The sequence below is a fragment of the Lathamus discolor genome, chromosome 10, assembly GCF_037157495.1.
Source record: "Lathamus discolor isolate bLatDis1 chromosome 10, bLatDis1.hap1, whole genome shotgun sequence".
Taxonomy (NCBI): Eukaryota; Metazoa; Chordata; class Aves; order Psittaciformes; family Psittacidae; genus Lathamus; species Lathamus discolor.
In genome coordinates, this window is record NC_088893.1 from 9,959,324 (window position 1) to 9,984,630 (window position 25,307).

At 46.2% G+C, this 25,307-nt stretch overlaps 3 protein-coding genes across 11 annotated transcripts in view; all 3 read right to left on the reverse strand.

Annotated features, from left to right (window-relative positions):
* On the reverse strand, positions 1-18,000 carry SLC26A2 (solute carrier family 26 member 2). 9 transcript variants are annotated; one of them, XM_065690938.1, is made up of 3 exons: positions 17,922-18,000; positions 6,676-7,329; positions 1-5,025 (listed from the first exon to the last, which is right to left on the reverse strand). In XM_065690938.1, exons 2-3 carry the CDS (start codon positions 7,315-7,317, stop codon positions 3,520-3,522), a joined length of 2,148 nt encoding a protein of 715 aa, XP_065547010.1. In that variant the 5' UTR covers positions 7,318-7,329; positions 17,922-18,000; the 3' UTR covers positions 1-3,519. The 9 variants fall into 9 exon arrangements, with proteins under 9 accessions (XP_065547010.1, XP_065547009.1, XP_065547006.1 ...); XM_065690937.1 differs by lacking the exon at positions 17,922-18,000 and adding an exon at positions 13,318-13,788; XM_065690934.1 differs by lacking the exon at positions 17,922-18,000 and adding an exon at positions 13,040-13,140.
* LOC136020098 (E3 ubiquitin/ISG15 ligase TRIM25-like) lies at positions 13,830-24,670 on the reverse strand. Its single transcript, XM_065690826.1, has 9 exons — positions 24,608-24,670; positions 23,582-24,487; positions 22,415-22,510; positions 21,601-21,834; positions 21,463-21,485; positions 20,150-20,286; positions 19,806-19,836; positions 18,940-18,990; positions 13,830-18,173 (listed from the first exon to the last, which is right to left on the reverse strand). The coding sequence occupies exons 1-8, from the start codon at positions 24,668-24,670 to the stop codon at positions 18,972-18,974; spliced, it is 1,509 nt and encodes a 502-aa protein (XP_065546898.1). The 3' UTR covers positions 13,830-18,173; positions 18,940-18,971.
* Positions 24,049-25,307, reverse strand: part of LOC136020169 (tripartite motif-containing protein 29-like) — a 6,929-nt gene continuing 5,670 nt past the window's right edge. Inside the window, exon 6 of the mRNA XM_065690943.1 lies at positions 24,049-24,104. The gene's annotated coding sequence lies outside the window, so the exon portion shown is untranslated. The remainder of the gene's footprint in view (positions 24,105-25,307) is intronic.

Genomic DNA, 25,307 nt, shown 5'->3' on the forward strand with positions numbered 1-25,307 from the left:
CACGAAATTCCTTTATAAAGCAAATTCTTGAGGGCAACTGTTTTTAATCAGTGGCCCCTAATTCTTAAACTTGAAATTGGCTTACTTCTAAAGGGTCCATAAACATACTCAAACAAAATGTGCTTCTTGCCAGTAGACTTAAATCAGTTTCATGTCTCTGTTAAAAATTATTCTATGCCTAAAAGAAAACTGGCAGAAACCCCACTGTTCTAAGAAATTCCAGCCATGATAAACTCTAATCTTCAGTTAATTCCAAAGGACTCTCTATTATACCAAACTCTCTGGAAAATGGCATCTATTTCTGTTCCGTTTTAAGCAGGGATCTATTTATTAATACAGTCTTATTAATACTATGACCTCTAGACGTTATCTTGAAGAACATTAAAAATTGTTCTTTTGGTTGCAACAGCAAAAGCAGCCAGCCATTTTAATACAGCTTCTTGTGTTTTGCTTAAAATGGAATGTGGAGGCTATGTTGCCAGTCATGGCTGCAGAAACAGCACTGAAGCCAAATACAATAAATCACTCCAGTATACCTTTCAGCTGTAATCTAAATTAATTATTTGAAAATCAATTTATGGCTATTTTATTGTGCTTTTATGCAAACAGATACCCAGGAGCTACAAATATGCATCCTGCTAGCTGTGTAAAGTGCTTACTTCTTGGAAGTAACAGTGCTATTCCTCCCTTCCTGACACAGGTGGAAATGGATTTGAAAGAACATCTTCCAATAAATAATTACTGGTTTTCTCTTTCTCAGAATTTGGCTACACAAATCTGTGCATGGTCACAGATCAAAATATCTCCACCTGGGCAGCATGAAAAGAGTGCAGGAGAGAGGAACTGCGAGTGTAAAGGACCAGCCAGAGCCATTTCTACTTGACTTCTATCCCACCCATGACTGACCTGCCTCAAAGGAAGTCTCCTGGCCAGCTGCTCATTCCTCCTCTCCCTCTCAGCTGCCCATGCCTGTGGGGCAAAGGGGTCAGAATACATAGCTGCAGGTAGGCAGGAACGTGCAATAACATGCATACACTGCTTGCTGTTGGCCGTGCTACAATTTTTCATCAGGGCTTTGAGGAGATGTTCTGCTCTCTGGCACCGTTCTGCTCTCTTGAAAAACGTTAGTTGAAAAAAATCAGTGTCTAAAACTGGCAGAGGCTTTTGTTCACAGCTCTAGAGATGCTTTCTGGTAATGTGAACAAACTGTGCTGAAAAGGGACTGCCCCAGCACACAGCACTGCCACTGAATACATGTGCACAGGTCTACACAGCTCCCCTGCCACCAGCCAGCACAGTGGCAAAGCAGCCATGGTGCCAAACCCTCCCCAAGCTAGCACCCGGCTGCAGGAGCTGCCGTGGTTGTGCCAGCTCTCTCAACACCAACCCAGCGGCTCTGAAAGGGAACCCAATGGAAAACAGGTATGGTGAGGAATTAAAACACAATTCCCATCCTGCACTCACTCCGCACATAGGCGTTAACTCCACTCGCTGCTTTTATATGGCTTAGGCTAATCCACTCTGGTAATACCAATTCAGTCATTACAATTATCCAAACCGCATAAAGTATTCTTAGCCCAGAATAAACAAGTTCATGAGGGAGATTACTGCAGAAAAGAAAAAAGTTCAGCAGTAGCTATTTGAGATTCTCCTCCTTGTATACACACGCCTTAAGGCTGAGAAAGGACAGCATTTGTGCGCTTTGAATACTGCAGGATCTTTAGCATTTTCTCTCTGATACTTGGGAGATTTGTTTCCTTGACACTGCCAGTTCTCAACCACATGGAGCACAGATCTCAGTCATGTACTCCTTTTCAGCCACCCACCACCTCCTATACCACCTGCTATACGCTGCTGTGACGTCCTACAAAACTGTACTAACTTCAGTTAACGTATAGAGGCTGCCAGATCCCGGGACTCATCTTCCTGCTATCTAATCCTTGAGGTCCCAGCTCCTAGTGTGAAGTGGTATGTCACAGACATACCAACTTCCATAGGAAGAATAGTTACTGCTCCTATCTGAGGAAAAAAACTAAACTCAAAATACATTTCTATTTAGAAAACAGTTCATAATTCAGATGGCATTTATTCCTTTTTGACCCCTGAATCATTCTTGAATGATTAAGGATGAAAATGCCATATTTATAGAGCAACTTTTCACTTTCAAAATGCTGTGACGAACCTGGGAGAAACCACCATCTTCCAAGGATGTACAGTGCGCTACATACAGCTGGAACTCAGTTTAAGCTGTTAATCTCTCAATTCTGCTTTTATAGTTGTATTATTGGTGTAAGAAAAGAGAACCTCTCTAACCAGCCTTTGTGTTTTAGCACAACAGGTACTGTTCACTGTTCTGCACAATTAAAGCCAAAGTACAAAGGTTTATTTACACTAACGTTCAGCACAGAACTTCTGTCTCCTTTTCTAACAGCTGTAGTTCTTGGCCTGTCCATCCCCATTACACAAAGCCTGAGTATGAGTAAAGGAGCTACGGTCAACAAAACCTGCATTCACACATGAAATCTGTTCAACACTGACAAAATTAGACAGATGTTGGATATCTATTTGGCCTTTTTCATTTTGGTGCCTGTGATCCTGTCTGCCTGGCATATAAAACTGGCTAAAAGGGACTGTTTTCTATTGAAACTCAAGAATTAAGCATTTTCAATATCTAATGCCCACAATTCTAAGAGCTTTTAAATCTCAGGAAAACAAATGCCTGACCATAAGCACGAAACAGATTTCTAAACATTCACCTCTGAATAAAAACCATTAAAAAGTTGAAGCTGAAGGGGCAAGCTTTCATGGCATGTAAAGGCCTGTGTAGAAATGAGACAACCATGGCTTTCTGCCTGGCCATACCAGGCTTTCAGGAGACACTGGCAAAGCCTCTGGAGGTGACAGGTTGTTAGGAGCTACGCATTAAGAATGTTCTTCATGCACATTTGGATTCTATTTATCTATCTGTCCCAAATTCAGGATGTTACAAAATCACCCATCAATCACTCAACAGCACAGACTAGAGCAAACAGTCCCCATCAGTCATTCCTTAGAAAATGTAAGGGTGTGGTGATATGGAAAAGCAATGTTAGAATGAGCGACAAGAAACGAGTTGCCTCTCATTGTTCAGTTGGACAGGGTACCCAGACTACTTCAAAATCCCATCCATAGAGACAGGGTTGCAATGAAGACTTACAAGGCTTATGATCAAAACTTAAGAGGGGAACCAAGACATGGTAAGTTCTAGAGAGAAGAAAAATGAGATGAATAACCATATGAAAACTCTTTCAGATTCACAGATTGACCATAATCAAGTTAGGAATTGCCTTCATTCAATACCACCTAATGAATCACTATACCCAGCAGGCAAATTTAAAGCATCAAAACAGGCTGCAAAGTAATCAGTGTGTTAACAACCACTCTGCTTTGTTTTATCTGAGTGCATATATATTGCACAGATACACAGACCCACCACCATTACTTCCCCAAGCTTTGTTCCAACTTGCTGCCTTTCCACAGCTAGTTCTTACAAATGCTAGTCCCACTGTGCCGCTGTGCGCCCAATGCAAAGTCCACAGCCTGGTGCACACTGTGGAAGAGAAGGTGGTCTTCCCCCTCTTTAAAGAATTCTCCTCGAATGAGGGAACTCCTCACTGAAGGATTGCACTGGGCCAGAAGCACCTGGACTTCTATGTCCCTGTAGTCCTTGCAGACCTCTTTGAGCGTGCGTATTCCTGCCGTGTCCAGAAACTGTACTGCACAACAGTCAATCACTATTGTGTGAAATCCCAGAGGTTCAGAGACAAAATCCATGGAGATGCTGGTCTGGTTGCCACCAGAATCTACCTCTTTCTCTCTCAGCATTCTCTTTGCTGCCTTTTTCTTTGCTGCTTTCACCCAGACTGGGTTGACCCCAGTTTGCTTGTACAGGATGGATTTAAAGCACTCTTTGTTGATATAGTAGAGGGGTGCTTCGAAACGGAACACCACAATTCCTGGCTTGGTTTGCAAGTTCTTGTAAGCAGACAGGGATTCATATGTCTCAGACTCCGCCACCCAACCAAGCAGTGGTGCCTCAGGCCTCTGAGTTCGGAAAATGACACAGAGCATAGAGAAGCAAACACCAACCAGAAGACCAATCTCAGTACTGATGAGTGCTGAGGCTGCCATAGTAACTAGCCAGATCACTGTATCCACTCTGCTCAAATGCCACATCTTTGGCAGGTCCCTGAACTTCCGCAGGGCTCCTCTGAGGTTTACAATGGTTATGACAGCAAGGACACATTTCTGAAGGGAGTAAAACAAAGGTGCAATCACAAGGAGGACTAATAGGATTACCAAACTAGTCACCATGCCAGACATTTGTGTCCTACAGCCTGTGGACTCTTTGACAAGAGTCTTCGCAAGAGCTGCACTTGTTATAAAACAATGGAAGAAAGAGGGAATGATGTTGCAGAAGCCAATGGCATACATTTCCTGGTTGGCCTTCACAGAGTAGCCATGCTTCTTGGCAAACATCTCCGAGAGGGAGACAGTGATGGCAAAGCCAATAATAGCTAAGGGGATAGCATCCAAAGCCACATTAGGAATCAGGTTCCAGTCTGGAGGACGGGGTGGCAGAAACCCAGTTGGGATGCGTCCGGCAACGCTTGAGCCATAAGTCTCTCTCAGCTTCCCAAAGTGAGATGCCAGAGTAGCTGCCACAATTACGACTAGTTCAACTGGTATTGGAGCCTTGAGCTTGGATTTAAAACGATCATTAAGCTCTTTGGTTGGGATAAGTACAAGGAAGCACAAGATGCTGGTGATGAGATCACAGACGTTGGTTTTGTGTATGTTTCTGAAGATGTTTATCCATGTGGTTACGAGGGAGCCGATGCCACTGGTCCTTGGAATGTTTAGACCCAGGAGATACTTGGCTTGTGAGGTCAGGATGGTGAAGGAGGCACCCGTGACAAATCCACTCAGCAATGAATCGGAGAGGTACACTGAGACAAAGCCCACTTGAAAGAAACCCATTGCCACCTGGAAGGGATCAACCACACACAATAGATTAAGATGCAGATCTTGGACATGTCATCACTGTGGGGCTCTGGAACCCACTCTGGAGCATGGCCCTGGAGCACAAGGCATGATCTAAGCATGAAGAAAACAGCCTCCAGCATTCAGCTGCTCCTCAATGAAATGCATTTCTAACACAGAGCAGGCTTTTGGGGGGGTCTTCATACCGGAGCACAAGGCATGATCTAAGCATGAAGAAAACAGCCTCCAGCATTCAGCTGCTCCTCAATGAAATGCATTTCTAACACAGAGCAGGCTTTTGGGGGGGTCTTCATACCCTGAACCTGTGTTTATTGTTTGCTGATCAGTTTGGTTGTAACTTCTTGTTACCCTAGCAGGTAAGAAAGCAAGCCTGGGGTGGGGAGGGAAGCATCTGAAATTCCCACTACTTTTGCCATTTCTCTCTCAAGTTCTTCTGAACTTTGTGAGCTCTGCAAAGATCCAACATCTTTTTGGTTGTCTTTGACTTACACTGGAGCTCACAACCTGCAGTGAAAATACAGACTGTGGCATAACAGCTGTCCTTTGCACTGAATAAAGCTTGGTGCATCTGACATGGGTAGAATGAGCTGCAAACTCTCATGATGCAGATTAGACAATTTTTTTAAGTGCCTTTTCAATAATTTTTATTAATGCTAGTTGAAAGGACAGCAGATAGAATATGCCTAACATTTGGGTAAAGTAATCTGACTCCTTCATATACAGAAACTTAATTGTACTTGTACTTGCAAAGAATATTACGCATAGTGCACAACTCCAAAACTGTATCCATCCTACAGTGATGAAACACAAAATCCACTGCACCCCAGGAGTCCCAGAATATTGTCAAAATTACTCAACTCTAACATGCAGCACAAGAAAGAGTCCCAGACTGTGTCCAAAACAAGTGCCACATGTATGTTTGCTTTCCCACCTATATACAGTTTGATGAGCTATCACCCTGGAGGGCACTGTAAGAACAAATGCAGTGAATTGTAGGACTAAATAGAGACAGAATGGTAAAATATTGTTGAATAACATTTTAATAAGGTAATAATTAAAAGTTCTATTTCAAATATATTTTATCATCTCAATAGTATCCTTTTCACGTTGTATATTCAGTATCGTTTTGCTTTGAACAGACAAAGAGCAAAGTTTTACAGACACAAAGACAAATAAAAATCAACTGGAGAAACCTTACTGTCCAGGAAAATCTTTTACTGTCCAGATTATTTTTTGATAAAAGGCAAATAATCGGAGTCTGGCATGAGAAGCTGACACACCACATCTGGGCCCAATGAAATGGAGGTTTATGCTATCAGCCAGAGAAAAAAAAATAGCTTCAAGTCACCGTGAGGGAGGTGGTGAGTTACTAGGTGAGAGCAGTACATAGTTATGTGCAGGTCCTTGCAGTCCCCAACAAAGTAGCAACGCAAGTACAAAATGCTGTTAAAAAAGGAGAGGACAGAGGAGTTCCTTGCACAACAGTAACTGTAGATCTCCATTGCTCCTTGTGTCCACTCCCCTGCGATGCAGATTAAGGAAACATGCAAGCCCAGCAGTCTGTTCATGTGGCAATGACCTAAAGAATTAAAACTATTTCCACAGAATACCTGTTTGTCCACCTCCTCTTACCTGATAAACTCCAGCTATGAAGGTCATAGTGGCTCCGACTGTAATTGCATAGCAGCTTTTATCACAGAGCAGCTCCTGTGATGTCCGATTCACAGGAGAACTGGTGATGTTTGCATATGCTGCTGTAGCTGTGAGGCCACTCAGCGCAGCTGGCTCTGTATCATAGCCAGCTCTCTGTATCTCACGATCCACCACTTGTCCCACCATCAGGCAAATCACACCGAAGATGCCAACTGAGATGTGGTGGGAGGTTCCAAATATGAAATAAATAATGCCAGCAAAAAAGGATGTATAAAGGCCATAAATAGGCTCCTGCCCAGCCAAGAGAGAATAAGCAATTGACTGTGGGACTAGTAAGATCCCCACAATCACACCAGACATTATGTCTCCCAGTAGGTACTCTCTCAGTTTGTATTTAGGAAGCCACTGCAAGACAGGAAAGAAACTTAAAACAAAGTCTTTAACTTTGGCTGGAGTGCAGCTGCAAGATTTCTTTGCTTGCTTAACCACCAGAGCCTTCATGCTCTTCTTCTTCTCCTGGGGTTCCAAGAACATTCTATGATGGAAACCGCTTTTAGGATTGTCTCCTTCTGGCATTTCAGTCACTGAATGGATGCTGTTGAATTCTGCCATTGCTGTCATCTCAAGGACTCCCTAAAAACACAAAGAAGGATCGTTTTCATTAAACCATAAATGAATGTGCTACATGAGACTCTTTAATAGAGTGAATACAGTATTTATGAAAAGAGTGGGCTACAAGTCTTAGTTCAGCACAGAGAAAGCAATTTGCAAGCAAACTTGCGAAGAGCCTCCCCATTATATCCCCGTTAAGCAAGAAATCACCTTCCCTAGGAGGGAAGCTGATATCCCATAGAATAAGCTGGCAGTGTTGTGAAATGGAAAAGAATGCATCAGCACCATCTCTCTGGGAGGCTTCCTTGATAAAATCAGTACCTGCAACCTGTTCTACACAAAGACAAGATACGGGGTTCATTATAGTCCAAAAGTTACTTCAATTCAGTTGCTGAAAATTAACTACAACTAGTATATTTCTAGCACTGCACAGCTTGGTCTGAATCTCATTTATATGTATTTTAAAATGCAGTGATTGCACCTGTCAAATATTGTAAAGATTTGTTATCCAAGAAGATGCAGTCTTTACACAGTTGCTTTATTTCAGCCAACACCATTGCAAAGAATGCTCTTCACACTACTTAAAAGCTGGCTTTCAAGTAAATTACATCTGAACAAACCAACAAATATAAGTGGAAATCATATTAATGCTCTAGTATTTGATATAATCACCTTGTGATTATATCAAAGCACGTTTAATACTCAAAACATTGCCTCATTGTGAAAGAGCAAAGTCTTAACAAAACAAGCCCTAACGAAACTTGATGATGCCAACAGTGATTGCCAGCATTCAGGCAGCACTCCCAGCTTCCAGACAGCTTCCAGAATCATCCAGAAAACTCTCTTTCGGCCACAATACCTGCTACTACTTGTATGTTGAAGTCAGTAAAACTCAGCCAGAAACCCATTCACCTGGCGCTACAGTGGAGGTCAAGGTCAGAGACAGCAGCAGAACCCTGAGAAGTCTAACTCCCAGGCTTCCCTTTCCAATACTGCCTGGCAGTAGTGGAGTGCTAATAAACAACATATCCCTTCTGTGCTGACTACACCTTCTTTGTGCAGTGCAAACATCAGCCAAATTAATGTTCTAAGCAATGTTTACCACTTAATTACCAAATCAGTACTGGAGCTAGCAGTGCTGAGGATGCCACAGCTTAAAACTGGTTCACTTAATCACCATTTCACAAGTAGCTATAGTACATTCACTGCTACTATCATTTCACGGCAAGACTCACAAAAGCATGAGAGGAGAAGTGAGAGAAGTGAGTTTAATTAAGCATGACACTTATCTGCCAGTTTCTCCTGCAGTCAGCCCATTACAAGGCACTGATCCTACAGCTATGCAGAGAGGAAATGTCTACTCTTAGACCTCAGTTTAGCGGGCTGGACGGTACCATTTTCATTCTCTCTTTCCAGGCCTGATGCTGTCATATCCAAAGTGCCCTGCATCAGCCCTACATGATGGTTTACACACAGCCATGCCTCCAGTAGCCTGCTAGCTCAAACAAAGATTAACTACCTACAGCTCTTTTGGCTAGAAAGGCAATATCAACTCAAGTTCTTACTGTCTTGAAACAACCTAAGCAAATGATCCTAACCATATCAAAGGAATGCACACCAGAGCAGAAGCAGCTGCAATACTTATCATTTAAACTGGCTTCTCTTTCCAGATAAAAATATTCAGAGGTTTCTAGAACAGCCTTCTAAATATTAAGCAATTCAACCCAAGTAAACCAACTCTTCCACCTTACATTATCACATACTTCTCACTAGAGCTACCAGGTCACAGTGTGCAGACAGCTATCCAAAGTCAACAGACAGGGTTGATGCTGACAGACAAGCAACAGAAGATACCAGAGGCATTTTATCTGCTGCCGCAGACTGGGACTCCCAAACAGCGTTTTTATTCACTTCAGATACAGAGACAGCAAGTGACTGATGGGCAAGTTCCTGCACCCTTACAAATAACCAAACACAGCTCACTTGGCTAGCCTGCTGCTGGACTGCACTGAAAAGGAGCTGTGCTCTGCAGAGACCTCCCTGGCTCCAAAACCGTGAATAACACAATGGCATCACCAGGGATGGATTTTCTGTGTAAGAAAGGCTGTATGCCTTCCTGGTATGATATCAGATCCTGTACGACGCACAGGGCAGGCTGAACAGCATTACCAGGCCTCATGCTCTGTGCAAGATACTTGATTAAATGCCCACCTCTCATTTTCCGCATCTGGTAGTGCATCAGTGCTTTCCTCCAGCTCCTGCCCTGTTCCATACTCCCATATCTCCAACCCCATGCCTAATTCATCTGAACCACACGCATGGGGTCTGCAGGGTGGTCTGCAAACAAGAAAGCTGAAAAAGCACAACAGCTGCGGAGCACATTCCTGTTTGTGGATGCTGTTCTGAGCATGGGCAGAGGAGCTGCTTTAAGGAAAGTCACACTCCAAAAATAAAGGTTTAATGCTTTACTGGGTTAGGTGAGACCTAAGTGGAGGATTCCATAGTCTGAACCCAAGTCCTGTTTCTGGTATCTGTGGTCTTCCTTTCATCCTGACCCTTACAACTTGGAGAGCCAACAGCTCTGGATGCAAGGATAAGTTTACCCAGAACTCAAAAAAAATACACATTTTTAGGGCTAAATTTTCCCATGCATTTATGCCTCTGTATCTGTTCTTGTTAGACACGTCAACCACCTAGTACAACAGAAGGTAAGAGAAGAAAGCTTTAGCTTTGCCTGCGTGCTTTCTTCAATATTCCAAACTGTAATCTTGCAGCCTTACGTACAGAATTACTGGATCACATACCTACAAACACCTTATAAATGATGAATGTGCCTTGGCTAATGCCTTCTGATTCAGCATCTTTAACATGTTTTAGAATAATTGTGGGCTCAAAGAGCCATATGAAGAATTAATATCTGAGAGGAAACTTCAGGTGAAGGCTGGACCTGATGATCTTAAAGGTCTTTTCCAACCTCACCTATTCTATGAAATATGCAGTGCAAGAAATTACATACCAAGATCCCATAGGAAACTCATATGGAAGAGAGCCCATCTCTACCTTCTACGTTACTAATCTCACTCCCCTGTATATAATTGCAGGGATTATTTATAGCACTTACAAGAAAAAGGAAATACTACACAGGGTAAATGAAGTGAACCTAGTGAATGAAAGCACGTCTGCACTACTCTGCATAAGCACATTCTGTAGTTGTCTTTACTCAAGCAGTTTTACTCATTTCACAAGCACAGAGTTACAAATCAAAAAGCTTTTCACCCAAAGCTCAGCAAATCAATACTGTAAAAGCTGAGGGGAAAATTCACCCCAGGCTACTTGTGTAGCTGTTGTGGTTTTAAGCCTGCTGAACCCAGGACAGTAGCAAATTGCTTGAATGCGTTTGTTTTCTGACATCTTAGTAATGGAAATTCTGACTCCCCTGTCCCTCACCCAGGACTTGTAGACAGCTCACTCAAACAGGATTTTTTTTCTTATCATGTCAGAGAACACCACCACAAACCCCAGATAGTCCAGTTTAGTTCTGGGCAGTGCTGTAAAACATCTGCATATACCCAGCTCTTCCTCAGTCATGCCTAGACAGTAGAGAAATGTTCTAAGTAGCATTCTCCTTGGCTACTAAACTCCAAGCATACACTGGATCTTTGACCTGCATGACAACTTTCTCTTTGTGGCATGAAAAGGGCCTTTCATTGCACTGCCTCTCGCCATGTTGGGACACTGGGAAATGACACTATTTCCAACACCCGTTTCATCCTGAGAGCGTTGCTCTGAGTTACTTCTGTAACCGCTTAGCCCAAGCTTACCGAGTAAAACTGGGTTTTGTTCTTGCCCAAAAACTCCAAACAAACACCCTTTGGTTCAGTACACTGAAGCAGATTCTGTATACTTAAGTTGGAAAGGGAGCTACTCTGTTTTTCATTTTCAAAGATGGTATTTATACGTAACTAATTTGTATGCCTAGAATGCACTTTTATAAGCTCCTTTTGGCCTGAGTAAGATCTTCCAGGGGTGTCCGACTGCCACAAAGCTTTATTTAAGACATAAAGTAAAAACTACAACACAGACCTGAAGAAAATTTCCAGTACCTCTCTCTTATCAAGTGACTACCATAAAATACAGGTATGGTGAGATACTGCATCCTTGGTATCTGATGACTTTTGACTACTTATGGACCCCATCTGGTCCTTTCTTACTGACACCATGACACACCAGAGGCAAGCTAGCATCTGCCTTTGGGAAAACACTACCTGGAGCAAAGGGCCTTGCTGGCTCAGACTTCTTTTCTCCATCTCAGCTCACAGTCACCTCGACAGCAAGAAAACAACAGATTGTGAATCTCACTCACAGGCTGAAATAACACATTATGAGCTTAAACTTAAGACATGCGCATTTAAGAGTAGAAACTAAATCAAGAGTGTTCTTTCCATAACACTGATCTCAGTTTGCCAGATTACTTTTCCACATTTCATGTGCATGAATCCTCTCTGTATGGGACCCCCACCCTCTTGCCAGACACAGGAAGCTCCATGTACTTTTAAGCATGCACTTAAAAACTAATCAGTAAGCACGTAATCTAGAGAGACATGAATAATTTTGGAAGAGATGTAAAGGAGAAGCAGGTGAATCAGAAATCCAAGTTCCACATAAGGACTACTACCTCTGGGTCCTCGGGAAATCTCACCCTATGAGTACAAAAGGAAAGCGTATCACAACGCTCTGGAAACTAAACCTCTGCTGTTACTCCTGCTGGACAACAGCCTTTTCCAAATAATCGCTGTGGAGCGACAAGGAAATTCAATACTGCCACGAGAACACTGGGATAGGCACTGGAATAACACTGATGTACCCTGGAAGAAAGCTCAGGTTTATGACAAAACCCTTAACATCCTCCAACAAAACATCCAAGCTACAAACACGTACCTCAACAAGAGACTTGAAATCGCAGGAACACCAAGAACCATAGAACACAGACCACACTCACCACATTTAAGCAACACACTGGGCACAGAGCTACCCTACTGCCGGCACACTAATCCCCATCGTTAACTCAAGAGGGGAAACCTGCAAAGCCAAGCAATAAAACTTTGTTTGTGTGAAACATCCAATCTCCTACTTCAAGCTCAGCTCTCCTCAGCAGCAGCAAAGCCACTCACCAGCCTCACACCGCCACCAGCCTCTTCGGGAAGGCCCTGTGGACGCCAGAGCCCGTCCAGGTTAAGTCCCCTCACCTCCCTGAAAGCGGCGGCGCACGGAGTGTGACGGACACCACGTCCTGCCCCAGGTATCTCTCTGTGAGACACCGGCTGCCGCCTCGCACCACGCCAGCGGCTCCCAGCCAAACCCACTCTGCCGTATGCTGAGTCTTATTTTCAGCAAGCCGTTTCCAAGCCAGGCCACTCCTCCCGCCCTTACCGTTAGCTACCCAGGGCAGAACACTGCGAGGCTTTGTTCGGGCTGCCCCACGGAGCCTCCCGGGGCAGCGGCTGCCGGTCCTCACCACGCCACGCTGGCAGCGGGAGGGGAGCAGCGCTGGCGCGGCGCAGGGCTATGCGGGAGAGCCGTCGGGCGCAGCCACGCACAGCGCTCGCACGGGGGGAAAGAGCGCTTAAACACGGGGGTGTAAACACTGAAATCGGCAACAGGGAACCCACGCGCGTCTGATCCCCCGGGAACTGTTCTGTCTGGGGGCCGCCCTGCCCGAGAGCCCGTGTACCGCTTCGGAAGCCAACGTCGGAGCCTGCAGGGCAGCGAGAGGGGAGCGCTGGCACAGCGCTCGCTCCCATCCTCTCGGCCTCAACATCACTTCCTCCGCACGCAGCGGCGAGACCTCCCCTCCCGGCCCCGGCTTTCACCGCCACTTCCCTCTTCCGAGCCCCGTTAAAGCGGGGTCCCAGCGGAACCCCCACCTCGGGGAACCGAGCCCCCCCTCCCCGCCGCCATGCCCCCGCCACCCGCGCCCCTGCCCGCCCTCGCTTCACAGCGCCCACTCACTGCGGGCCGCGGCGGCTCCGGGCAGAGCTCGGGCGGGACTCCCCGGACAGCGACCGGCCGCAGCGGCTGCCGGCTCCTCGGCAGCGCCGCCCCAGCCCTGCCCCTCGCCCTCCTCCCCGGGAGGGAGCGGGAAGGGCCGAGCCGGCCCCGCCGCGCCCCTCGCTAGCCGGGCAGGGCCCGGAGGCCGCGGGAGGCCCGCAGCAGGCCCAGCACAGCGGGCAAGGCCCAACCCCCGACACCGCTCCCCAGCGTCGCTTTTATCGTGTAATTAGTACCAAGTGTGTTCTGAATTGGAGCGGGCCGGGGAAGGCTGGCGCTGGGGGTGACTCACTGCCCCCGCTCCCTACCGCACAGACCAACCGCCTGGGATGAGAAACCCGAGGGGCTCCAGTGAAGCGCCCGTGGTTCGGTTCGTTAGGTTGTTCGCACTCTTCTAGGTTGAAAGATGAGGTATGCGGTGGTAAGTGGGGGTGAATGACCTTAAACTGATACAGATAGGGAAACCATAACAATTTCTGAGAAAATGGTCTAATTTCCCGTTGCGGAACCACTAGTAGTCATTTGAAAAGAGTCTTTTAAAGTCCCTTTGTGTTAGCTGCTCCGGTGGCTGGATCTGTCTGGGAGTACTTCCAACTGGGAAGGGCAGAGGAACTTGGACAATGCTGGTATTGAAAACACCAGGTTTTTGTTCAGTGCTCTCCTTTTATCTCTGCGCTGGAGGTTCAAGGGCAGAGGGGCCCTGCCCAGCCTCTCCTGCCGGTCCTTCGGCACTTGCACGGCAAAGCAGACATTCTCTGAAATGGAATATTGCCTAATATTTGCATTTCAGGTGGAACCCTGAGCTGCCAAAAAGCCCATTAATACATGGACAGAGAAGGCCAGACCATCTTCAAGCCTGCAGAATTCCTGCTCGTTCTTTCGGTGTCAGATAAGTGCTATTAATCTTGCTGTAGAAATACGTAATATTTCCAGTTGTAAGCAAACACGTACCGCCTCCACAGGGCTTTCACCAGATGTCATGGTAAGTAGCACAGGCAAATCGCAAAGGAAGTAAAAGAGCTCACTCCCTCTCCCCTGGTTACCCAGCACCAGTGGCTCTGACTTCCCAGTCCTCTTAGGGACTTCCACACGAGTTTTAATAGAGTTTTAAGTGCATGGTGACTGAAAGACTACCAGAGTGAATCCTTGTGAGGAGTGAGATCTCTGTCGAAAGCATTAAGAAGAGCCTTCTGTGTAAGGACCCTGCACAAACCTGATAAAACCCCTCAAAACCAAGCAACAAGAGTCACAGCATTTTCATTGTTCTAGTGGCACTGGCTGTGGAACAGCCTGGATCATAAAATACCTCATGTCTTCATGGAAGAAAAAAGGAAATAGTATCTTCTTAGAGCACAAATAACATGATATTAAAAAAACTCCCAAGCACTAATTTTTCAGAATCACTGCTATTATTTTTTTTTTCTTTCGCTGCTATTATTTTTTTCTTTTAACTGTATGCTGATTTTTTAAAAAGTGGGGGAAAAAATACAAGTAAATATTTAAGATAACTCTGTCATTTAACTTCCAACTTCTTGATGTACGTTAAGCTCTGTGGTTAATGTATTTCTGCATTTAGGGGACCTTTGGCCTCGGAGAAGTGTGCCTCTGGGGCTCCTCATGTGCCAGAATCTCCTGCCAAGTAATGGCGAGCTGGGGCTTGCTGACACACAAAGACACGTGTCATCTGCCCGTCCCGCTCAGTCAGCCTGTCATACTGCTGCTCCATTCTTCACATTGCCCTGTCACCTTTAGAACAGCAAATCTGCAGAGGGCAGTTCCTCAGAATACAAAATAATTGTGGAAAACGCTCCGTTTTGTCCCCCTGAGCACATACTCCTGTGTATCCCGGCTCCTCCCAGCTAGGGAAGCCCTCCCGCATCGCCTCTTACCCAGCGGCTCTTGTACAGCCCCACTGCGCCCTGGTGCTCCAGCAGAAAGCTCTAGGGGCTGCACGACAGTGTTATCATCACCCTCTGCTCCATCAATAAAACCCCTCTGCAATGGCTCTTCTCATTCCTTCCCAGGCTTCCAGCTCTGCTTCATCACTCAAATGATGTCTCAAATTCAGAGGAGTCTATCTTTGCTAATACTATAGCAGGCAAATGTATGGGGAAGATAAACTGCACCATCAGCTCAGTACCTAACTCAGAAAATCCACCTTCCTAGATACTAACTTTCATCCAAAAGCTTTTTGAGCCTGCAGCAGTATTAAAAAAAATGTATTTTTTCCAATCTACTTGAAATGAAACGTTTTGCTTTTGCCCTCTAGCAGCGATTATAAAGTCCTTATCTCCTCAATCACATCAATTTTGCCTCAATAACCACCTTCTTTTACTACGTTTGGGCAAGTATTTACATCAGCCCCAAATCTGAGTCTGATAAGCCTAGCAGTGAAGAGCTACCTGCACTTTTCCCTCCAAATTAGATGCTAGGCAAGTTCCAGCCATCCAGTTATTGTCTTTGCTTTGGCCAGTAAGTCCCATTGGTCCCGGGGTTTAGTTATGCTAAGTACTTCAGCTTTAGCACAATACTGTTATGTGTGATTGACGCTTCAAAGGCAGCATTACAACTGTCTAGGAGGGCTGCAGAGCTCTTCTGAGGGCACAAACAGCCTGACCCAGCCTGCTGCAGACATACTCCCTTCTCGACTGCTCCCAGCCCTTCTGAAGAGGCTCTTGGGAATGTAACTCCATTTGTGAGAACTGGATGTTCATCCATGGCGAAGGTTTCTGGGAGAACCTTCCTCTAAACCGGTCACAGACTTTTCTACCAGGGGCTTAGAGATTCTGGCAGCTGATGGCTGATAGTATTGGAGGAAAGGTGAAATCAGTACCTCATCCTCCCTGGGGAAAGAAAGTATCATCATTGCCTCTCAAAGACCGTCAGAAATGGTGTTAAAAAGTGAACACCTCTTGCAGGCAAGGGGGTAGCCGTACATCTAGGAACACGCTGGTGAGCACAGCTGCCTGGGAGCACAGGAATCAGCACCCTGCTGCCAGCCACCCTGTCCCTCATCTAGTGAAGGCAAGAGTGGTGTTACAGTGCACCCACAGCAGTCTGTAGCTGGAGGCACAGGGATATGTTTGTAATGCAGGTTTCATTGAGGAAATGCTAAACCGATGTTTTAGAAAGAGCAACAGAAGTGCTGACATTTCCCAAGTGTCCTCAGTGTAGGATGGGAGTGTGACTTAAAATACCATCCTTGAGTAAATCTCTGACTCTCCATAGTGATTTGCAGCAGTGCAGTAACTTGCTGCCTGCAGCAGCAGCACTGAACTGCATTGCCTGGTCATGGCTCTTTCACCCAGAATGAAATAACTACCTTGCAGCCAGAGAGGAGCCCAGGTCATAAAAGTGCCAAAGGACAGGCTCATTCTTTCTGCCTTGTCTGAGTGAGAGCAGCTGTCCTTCATGTCTCACTGGCTTTGAGCAGTAGGGAATACTTGCAAAGTCACCTTGAGCTATTGCTGAGCTCCCCAAATTTGGCCACATGCTTTCTGTTACACTGACTATTGATGTGTGCGGCAGAGCAAGGGCTGCGGATCCATTACAGCTTGGTGAGGCCATTTAAACCATGAAGGGAGGTGTTACTCTAAATCTGAGATGGATTTTGCTGAGTTTATTGCTTTTAATCTCTGCAGTTAGGTATATGTAGATTATCACAAGTGACAGAATTAGAGTTACAACCATGAATCCTAACTTACATGGAAGTACCCCGAACTTTAGCCTTTATTTCTTAAAAATGCTTATGTTGGCAACCCTGGTTTGCAGTAGAATATTTTTGTCATTTGGAGAAAAAACACCCAGGTTGTGAACCTATATATTGGATCTGAACCACAGCTAGAAACAGAGCAGCCTACAGCAACAAGGAGTGAGCCTACCTGCCTGGCAGCGTCCCTGAAATCCTTCTGTGGAGCTGGTATGTGAAATAAGGGCTACATCTGGAACACACAGCATGTGCTTGATTAAAAAATAACATCTGTACACATGGAGATGTGGCCAGCAAAGCACCTTCATACACTAGTGACTGTGGTATTTTGCGTGGCTCTTTGTGCGCTCTGTAGAAGTGTTAAAATGTGGCTTGGATGCTGACTCATACAAAGATAAGTAATTACTTGCCACAAAGATCCTTTGTGTTAAATTGGCAGCATGGTCCTGAACAGTTTTCTACTGCAGCCATCTGCAAACAGTGCTCTCAACAATTAATTTCTAGGGACAGTATAAAAATCAGCCAGCCTTGCTTATTGGTATCTTTAGCCATTTCTTTGGTTATCTAACCACATAATGACAGTATTAATAGTAGTAATAATAGTAGTAATAGACATCATTAATAGTACACAAGTATCATTAGTACTATGAGATTATATAGTTCACAGTTTGGAAGCCAGCAGCAGGTGGAGATTTTCTTATGTTCGTGTTAATTCTTAGCACTTCTTTTCTCAATCTGCATATGCTACAGAATTGCTTTCAAAGCAGGCATGCAGGGGAGGTCAAGACACTTGGCAGATCCCCATGGTCAGAGGACATTTTGACAATATTTAACTTTTTCTTTCCATCTCTCTTACTTCAGGATAAATTGGGACAATCCATGTAGTTCATGTTGAGGAGGGAAGGTCACTGGTACGGGTCGTGGAATGTCTCCTCCTCGGATGCACCTGGACACAATCCTGTGTAACTTGCTCTCAGTACCCCTGTGTTGTACAGGGGGGTTGGACTAGATGATATCCAGAAGTTCCATTCATTCCCAGCAGGCCTGTGAGGCTCTGATCCTGTGGTCTGCCTTCCGAAGTATAGTGGGCTTGGCAGTGCCATTTGTGCTGCAGGAATACACAAGATTGAAAAGCTTCACTTACTGTACTAATAAAGTAGTATTTTATTGCTATGTTAATAACATATTTGATAAGTTGCTTTCAAGTACAGCATTGCATTTCCTCAGAAAGATATTTCTTCTCCCTCCCCTGTTTTAAGTAGCTGTCTGGTTCTGTATAGAACACAGACATTAATATGTCTGTAGATGATTGAGCTCGCAAGACAAATAAACGGCCACGTACACTGATTTAAAAATATACCTCTAGGTTTGAGGCTGGCATTATGTTTAGTGGTGAAGGGTCTAAAGCACAAGTCTTATGAGGAGCAGCTACGGGAAGTGGGGTTGTTTAGTCTGGAGAAAAGGAGGCTCAGGGGGAACCTTACTGCCCTCTACAACTGCTTGAAAGGAGGATGTATCAAGGTCCCTCTCTTCTCCCAGTTACCAAGAGACAGGAAAAGAGGACATGGCCTCAAGTTGTGCCAGGGGAGGTTTAGACTGGATATTAGGAAATATTTCTTCAGCAAAAGGGTTATCAGGCACTGGCTCAGGCTGCCCAGGGAAGTGGTGCAGTCACCATCCCTGGAGCTGTTTAACAGATGTCTAGATGTGATGCTTGGGGACATGGTTTAGTGGTGGGCTTGGCAGGGCGGGGTTAGCAGCTGGACTTGATCTTAAAGGGATTTTTTCCAATCTAATCAATTCCATAATTCTAAATGAAAACAACTGTATGGTTAAGCTGTGCTACGTAACTAAAACTCCATTTAATCGCTTACCAGCTCTTTGTGCCGCTTGTCTGCTTTGTATTTTATAAGCTAATTTGGTTACTGGGGAAAAAAGCCAAACAAGGTGGGGTTAGTTGCAGCAAATAAAATACATATAAAGAAATCTTTCAAATAACTTCTAAATAACATTTCTTCAAACAAGCTTGTAGAAAAGATGCACCACTGTATGCAGCAGAAATCTGTTTGAGCACTGAGCTAGCACTGTCTGAGGAGAAATGCTGTTTACAGATTTAGCATCTCCTGCAGCATTTGGAATTGTCTGGGGATCCTTTCAGGCACTGGGTTTGCTCCAGCTCCTGCTCAGTTGGTGGGAACCCCTCCAGAGTCCTTCCCTTGGGAAGGCTCAGGCTTTTCCTGAGTGCTGAGGCAAACCCAGTCTCTCCCTCAGGCTCGAGAGAAATGATTTCTCTGGTGAGTTCCCAGAGATTTCTGCCCACTTCAGATTTTGGGAAGTGTTTCTGAGGCTGCTCGCCTGCTGGCCTCACCCCTGGCAAGGAGAGGAGAGGCATGCAACAAAATGCCATTCACATATTTAGGTGAGACATTTTCTCTGCAAGACTCAGCCCCAGGCCAGAGTCTGAGGAATAACTAGTATTTTTTGAACACTTAACACTTTGCAGAGTTACCAGTGTCTGAAGCTTCACTGTAAAGAAACAAGGTTGAATGTTAGTGCCTTGTAAAACACAAATCACATATTGCTAATAATGAAGAGACTCCCCCTTTTGAGATGAGAGACAGCCTTCTAGACTGCTCTTCTTGACACTGATGCAGAGGAGCACAGGCCACACAGTCCTTAAATGAATAACTGCTGGAAAAATTAGCAGGGAACAGTTTTGTAAGTAAAGCAAAGGATTTACCTGTTCCACCAAATTTGTTTGGCGAGTTTACCTAAGAAAGATAAGAAGAGTGTTTTACAAAGCAAGCAATGCCAGTGCATTCAGATCTCATGGCTGGGGACAGACTAGATGGGGATAGGAGTGGATAAATGAAAAGGAGCTGGCCTTACGGTAGTTAGGAGTGGACCTCTTCCTTGTTATCCCCAGAAACAAGTTTTTCTGTCCTCTTTGCCCTCCCCTCTTCAACAGTCCCAAGATCCCATTGGAATCCTTGTCAGCCCCCTCAAGAGCACTCACATGCCACCATTCAGTGCCCATCAGCCACCCATCACTTGTTGCTTTCCTCTTGGGGTCAGATCACTCACCCTGCAGGGTTTGCAGCATCCAGTCCAGCTCTCTCATGAAGTCCCAAGTTAAGCGTTGATAGCAGTTAATCGTGGCCTCGTCCAGCTGCACCAGCATCATGCCCATCGTGCTGGTGCTGAAATTCTTACTTACAATCCTAGGGCACAATCAGTCATTTCACCAAGGAAAAACATTTAGCATTAAAAGTTAACAAACTCCTTTGTTAGAAAGGACTCTACAAAGAGAAGGGTGCTTTGGCAACATGAAGCATGAAGTAAGCAGGTCTCTGATAAGGTTAAGTGAGTTGCAATTGTTATATTTGCATATTTGGCAATGACTTTTGCTTTCCAAACCTGAACAGGAATTTTCAAATGCTGGAAATGAGAAAGGGGTAGGCATTTTGCTAATAACCTTGTGCCAGCAGTGCTCTGACCTGCTGCAGGCAGGCTCTTACTGTTCTAGCACCACCGCCGTCATGATAGAAGGAAAATGCCAAACATGTTAAATGGTGTCCAGGCTTCTGGAAAATGACTTTGATCCCACAGGCTAGATTTTGACTTGTGGCACAGCTGTGAGTAATGGATTGTGCTGCTGCCAGCACAGCCTCTAGGTACACGGTGATTCAAAGTTATCCTTACAATCCAAGTTCAAACTCAGCTTTAATTTGTACAAGTTATAAAGATGACATCTTCAAATCCAGCTAGGTATTTGAGCTGGCTCTTCATGCACCTTGGCACTTCACTGCTGCAGCAAAATCTCTTGTGGATCTGTAACTTAACTGTTGTTGCGGTTTTGTACCACTGAATTACAGCCTGACACCCAGGCATCAATTAGGAAGTGATAAGTTACAAATTAAATATATCACTTTCAAGGGATGGGATAATAAATATGTCTTGCTATTAAGCTTGCCCAGGAGCAAAAGCAAAACTGAGTGGGGAATGAGCCAGTTACCTTTGCAGTGAGGGCTGTTTCCTGGGACTTAGGTGCAGGAGTGTCACCAATACACACCCAGGAGTGTTGCTGTGAACTGAACCCTATGGGCTTCATCTGTGATGAAAATGTTATTCTGGTAATACAAGCCAGTGGTTTTCATCAGAACCCAGCAGCCTTGTAGCTGCCAAGAAAACTGAAACGGACCACTGGAACGGCAGACAGATACCTCTCCATTCGCATTAATTGTGTGGACGCGGTGCCCTCTGGCTCAGCTGGAGCAGGGAGCAGCTTTGCAGTGCAGGGTGCCAGGACAGAGGGACACGGGCAGTGGGGTTTGATTCAAGTTATCAACACCATACTTTTGCAAAGAAGAAAGCAAGTGTTTTCAGGTGGAACATACCTGTCCTTGGCCTGTTTAAATTCCTGCAAATAGGATTGCCAAAAGAAAGAAAAAAAAATCGTTAGTGTGATTTCCAGACAAGGCACCTGGCTGAGAAACAGGCATATTCACGAAGAAAGGCAGGATACCACTGCTTACTTTGACAAAGAGGAAACTATCTGGTTGCTCTCTCATCTTCTGCAAAGACTGAAGATGCTGCGCAGTCTCATCTCTCTTCTGTTCTATTTCCTGCTTCACTTTGGTAATATCTGCCAGTTGTTTTTTCTCATTGGATTGAATGTCATCCAGGATTGTCTTCTCTTTCTCAATTATCGCTGTCTTCATCTCTTCAAACAGCTTTTGCAGCTGAGAAGTCACTGTTTTTGTATTGGTCTAAATGAACAGATGAGAAAATGGTGCACTGGCTCAGAATGGTGCACTGGCTCATTTCAGCTTAGTGTCTCTGTTAATTAATTAGGATTTTATCTGTCCTTTGCACTGGCTTTAGGAGGAAGTGGACAGTAAGCATTTGCTTAGACTATCTGACTAAACAGCAGGTTATGAATATTAATCCTGATACAGTAAAAAAATCAGATAAAATCCAGTTAGCAATGTGAGAACTGTATCAGCACGCACCGAAAATTCCACTTGTACACTCAAATTGGTTTTCTTTCATTCAGCAGATAGAAAACTTTAAAGAAACCCCACAGTGATGTGCAGTCTGTGGTCTGCCCCTCCTGCAACCTGGCCTGTGCAGCCACAATAAATGGTGGAGTCTCCCAGCTGGTTCTTCCTCTAGAGCTATGCTGGGAGGCTGTGAGAAAGGTTGGCTTCTGGCAGTTTCTTATACCACTGTTTTCTCTATTTTGGACTATTTCTGTGAATCTGCTTCTAGCAGTAGAGCTGCCGTCACTTACTGCTGGGAAACTGTGGAGGAAAAATGCTCTGAATTAGTGACGATCTGGGTACCAACCTTGAGCTGATTCTTGCCTTTTTGAAGCTCTCCTAGGGAAGTAGCTAAAGCTGTTTTACGTTTCTGCAGCCTTGTCATGAGGTCTGAGAGTTCACCCTAGCAGAATGAAAGACATCATTTCTTGATGAAATTTGTCTGACGTTTATTGCACCAAAACCCTTTTATAATGCCTTCTGAAGAGCTGTGTTCCCCATTTCCCACAGGAACATGCAGCTGTGATTGCAGCTTACCCTGCAGATGACTCCCTCATAGAGAGGGCTGTTTTGCTCCTTTACCTGCTCCAGGGATGAAGGAAATAGCTGCTGTCGTACACAGCCCAGTTCTGTTTGGCAGCCCTGAACTACTTGCATGTAACTTGGGGGAGAAAGTTAGTTTGAAATAGCTACAAGTGCAAAGGATGCTTCCTGCTAATCCCTGCAGAGGCTGGGACCTGTCCTGAGGTCCAGAGCGAGCCAGACGTTTCCTGGCCATGCGCTGGGTTCCTGCAGGGTGTTTTGCTTGGGCTCTGTATTGAGCCCCGACATTTCAAATGCAAGGCAGTGAGTGAGCGTAGCAAATGCATTTCACCCCCTCAGTCTCAGCTGATTCTGGAGCATTTCATAGGCGCAGCTGGACTCAAAGGCAAGGACATCGAGCCCCCACGTCTCCACTGGGACACTGGCTGTGCAAAATCAGGGCAGAGGGAGGAGGCAGATGGAGGGAAGCACCTTGAGTGGGAAGACCCGTTTCCCAACCCAAAGTTGGGAAGTGGGCTCTGTGGAAGAAGAGACTTCGTAATCCCTACAGGAATACGTTTCAATCTCAGCCAGGAATGCCATGTGAGTGGCAGTCTGTAGCCGCAGGGACAGCACACCACAGGCACTCACCAGGGCAGCGTGGGACAGCTCACATACAAAGCTCGCTGTCCCATGGTCACCACACATGTCACACTGCAGGATTTGGTTAGCCCCAAATACCCATCTCTGCTCTACTGCCTCAGCTGAGCTTGCCAGGCTGCTTTGGCGACACAAGGGAGGAAACGAAAAGCAAATTCCTGCCCTCGCACCCCATCCCCCTTCCAGAGCAAGCAAGCCTTGTTGCCCTTCCTGTGGCTTCCCCCCTGCTTCCTCCAGGTCAGGATTTTGGAGCAAACCCCGCAGGGACCGTGGGGAGGGGAGATTCCCTTACCAGCCTCTTGTCGTAGGTCTCCTTCAGGGTGATGATGCTGTGGCCCTTGTGGCATGCCGCGATGCAGCAGAGCACGCAGATGTACTGCCCCTCGTCCTGGCAGTACAGCTCCAGCAGCCTGCCGTGCTCCAGGCACCTCCTCTCCACAGCAGCGCCTGCACCCACCTCCACCAGGACATGGTCCTTGTAGGAAGCCTTGGTGTTGTGTTTGTTCAGATGGGTCTGGCACAAAGACGCATCGCAGGCCAGGCAGGTCTGCACCGCCGGCTTCGGCGGATCCAGGCAGAAGTCACAGGGAACCACTTCCTTCTCCTCACCTGCAGAGCTCAAGCCCCGTTGCCCGTCGGAAGTAGCCATAAACGCCTCCACGATGCTGCACAGCTGGAAATTCCTCTGCAGCTCCACGACGGGCCCCAGCTGGTGCTTGCAGGAGTAAGGGGCCTTGGACTGCTGCTGGCCATCAAGCACCTGGTTGATGCAGTGCTTGCAGAAGCTGTGACCGCAGCTCAGCAGCACTGGGCTCCTGTACGGAAACAGGCAGATGGGGCAGCTGAGCTCGTCCTCCGCGCACGCACCCCTTCCGCGTTCCTCCCGAGTTCTGCCGCGGCAGCGGCCGCTCTGCGCGAAACGAAAGTACGCGGCGGTGCTCGGCACCGCCCCGGGGCTGACCCAGCCCGGGGGCTGCGGGTCCTTGCGCTGTGCCTGCTCCGCGCCTCCATCCCCGGCTCCACCCGCAGACCGCTGCCGTGAGCGCTGGCAGCGCTGCCCTTCACCCTCGGGGCACCGCTGCACGGGCGAGCCCGCAGCAGGCTGGCCGGGGACGGCGCGGGATGGGGCTGTGCTGCAGCGCTCGCCCCCCCGGCAAGGATCCGGCTCATGGCAGGGGCAGCGAGGTAAAGGTGAGCTCTGGTGAGTGAGCCAGGGCTTCCCTCTGCTCTGTCTGGTTCTGCGCCACGACAGTTACAGGTGCTGCCCTAAACGTAAAGCAGGGAGAACTCGGGACAGTTGTTAGTGCTGGTCTCGTACCTGCAGCCACAGGGAAATGGGCGCTGGTAAAGGCACTGTGGGATAGGAATATCCCTGCACCATGTCGCAAGCCTTGCTTACCTCCTTCTGCACACATACCACCCGAGACCAGGCAGAGCAGTAGCCACTGCTGGTGCATTTGAGAGACCTGACTCTGCCTGCATGGTTTTCCATATCATTTTGGTGTATAAAATGCAAAAGATAAAGAACAGCCTCTTTCTTCTAAGACTGAACAAGGATTTCTTTTGTCATGTGCAAAACTGTAGTGTCCCTTGAGGTCATTCACTGTCTCTGCTAGGGCGAAGAGCTCCTGCCTGGATCTCTTAATGCAAATACCTTGGCTTGTTCTGAAGGCAGCAGAACCACAGGGAACAAGCAGGAATAGCATCTCTTCCTCCCCAAGGTATTCAGACAATCGTAAGAACAAACTAATCCAGGCCCCATATGGCACAGAATAAAAGCACAAGAGTTTTCTGCTTTATTGTTCCCTTTGCTCTGAGATTTTTGCACAGGTGAAAAGAAAACCAAAATTCATGCAAAAAAGTTGGGAAATGATCTACCAGGGACCTCACAGGGGATGTCAGCAGCAGAGAGAAAGGAAACCAGATGTCTTACCACCTAGTCTCTACTCACCTCCCAGCCCAGCTTTGGTTCTGCAGGGGATGGCTTCAGTTTTGCATTAAAGATCAGCATTGCTGCT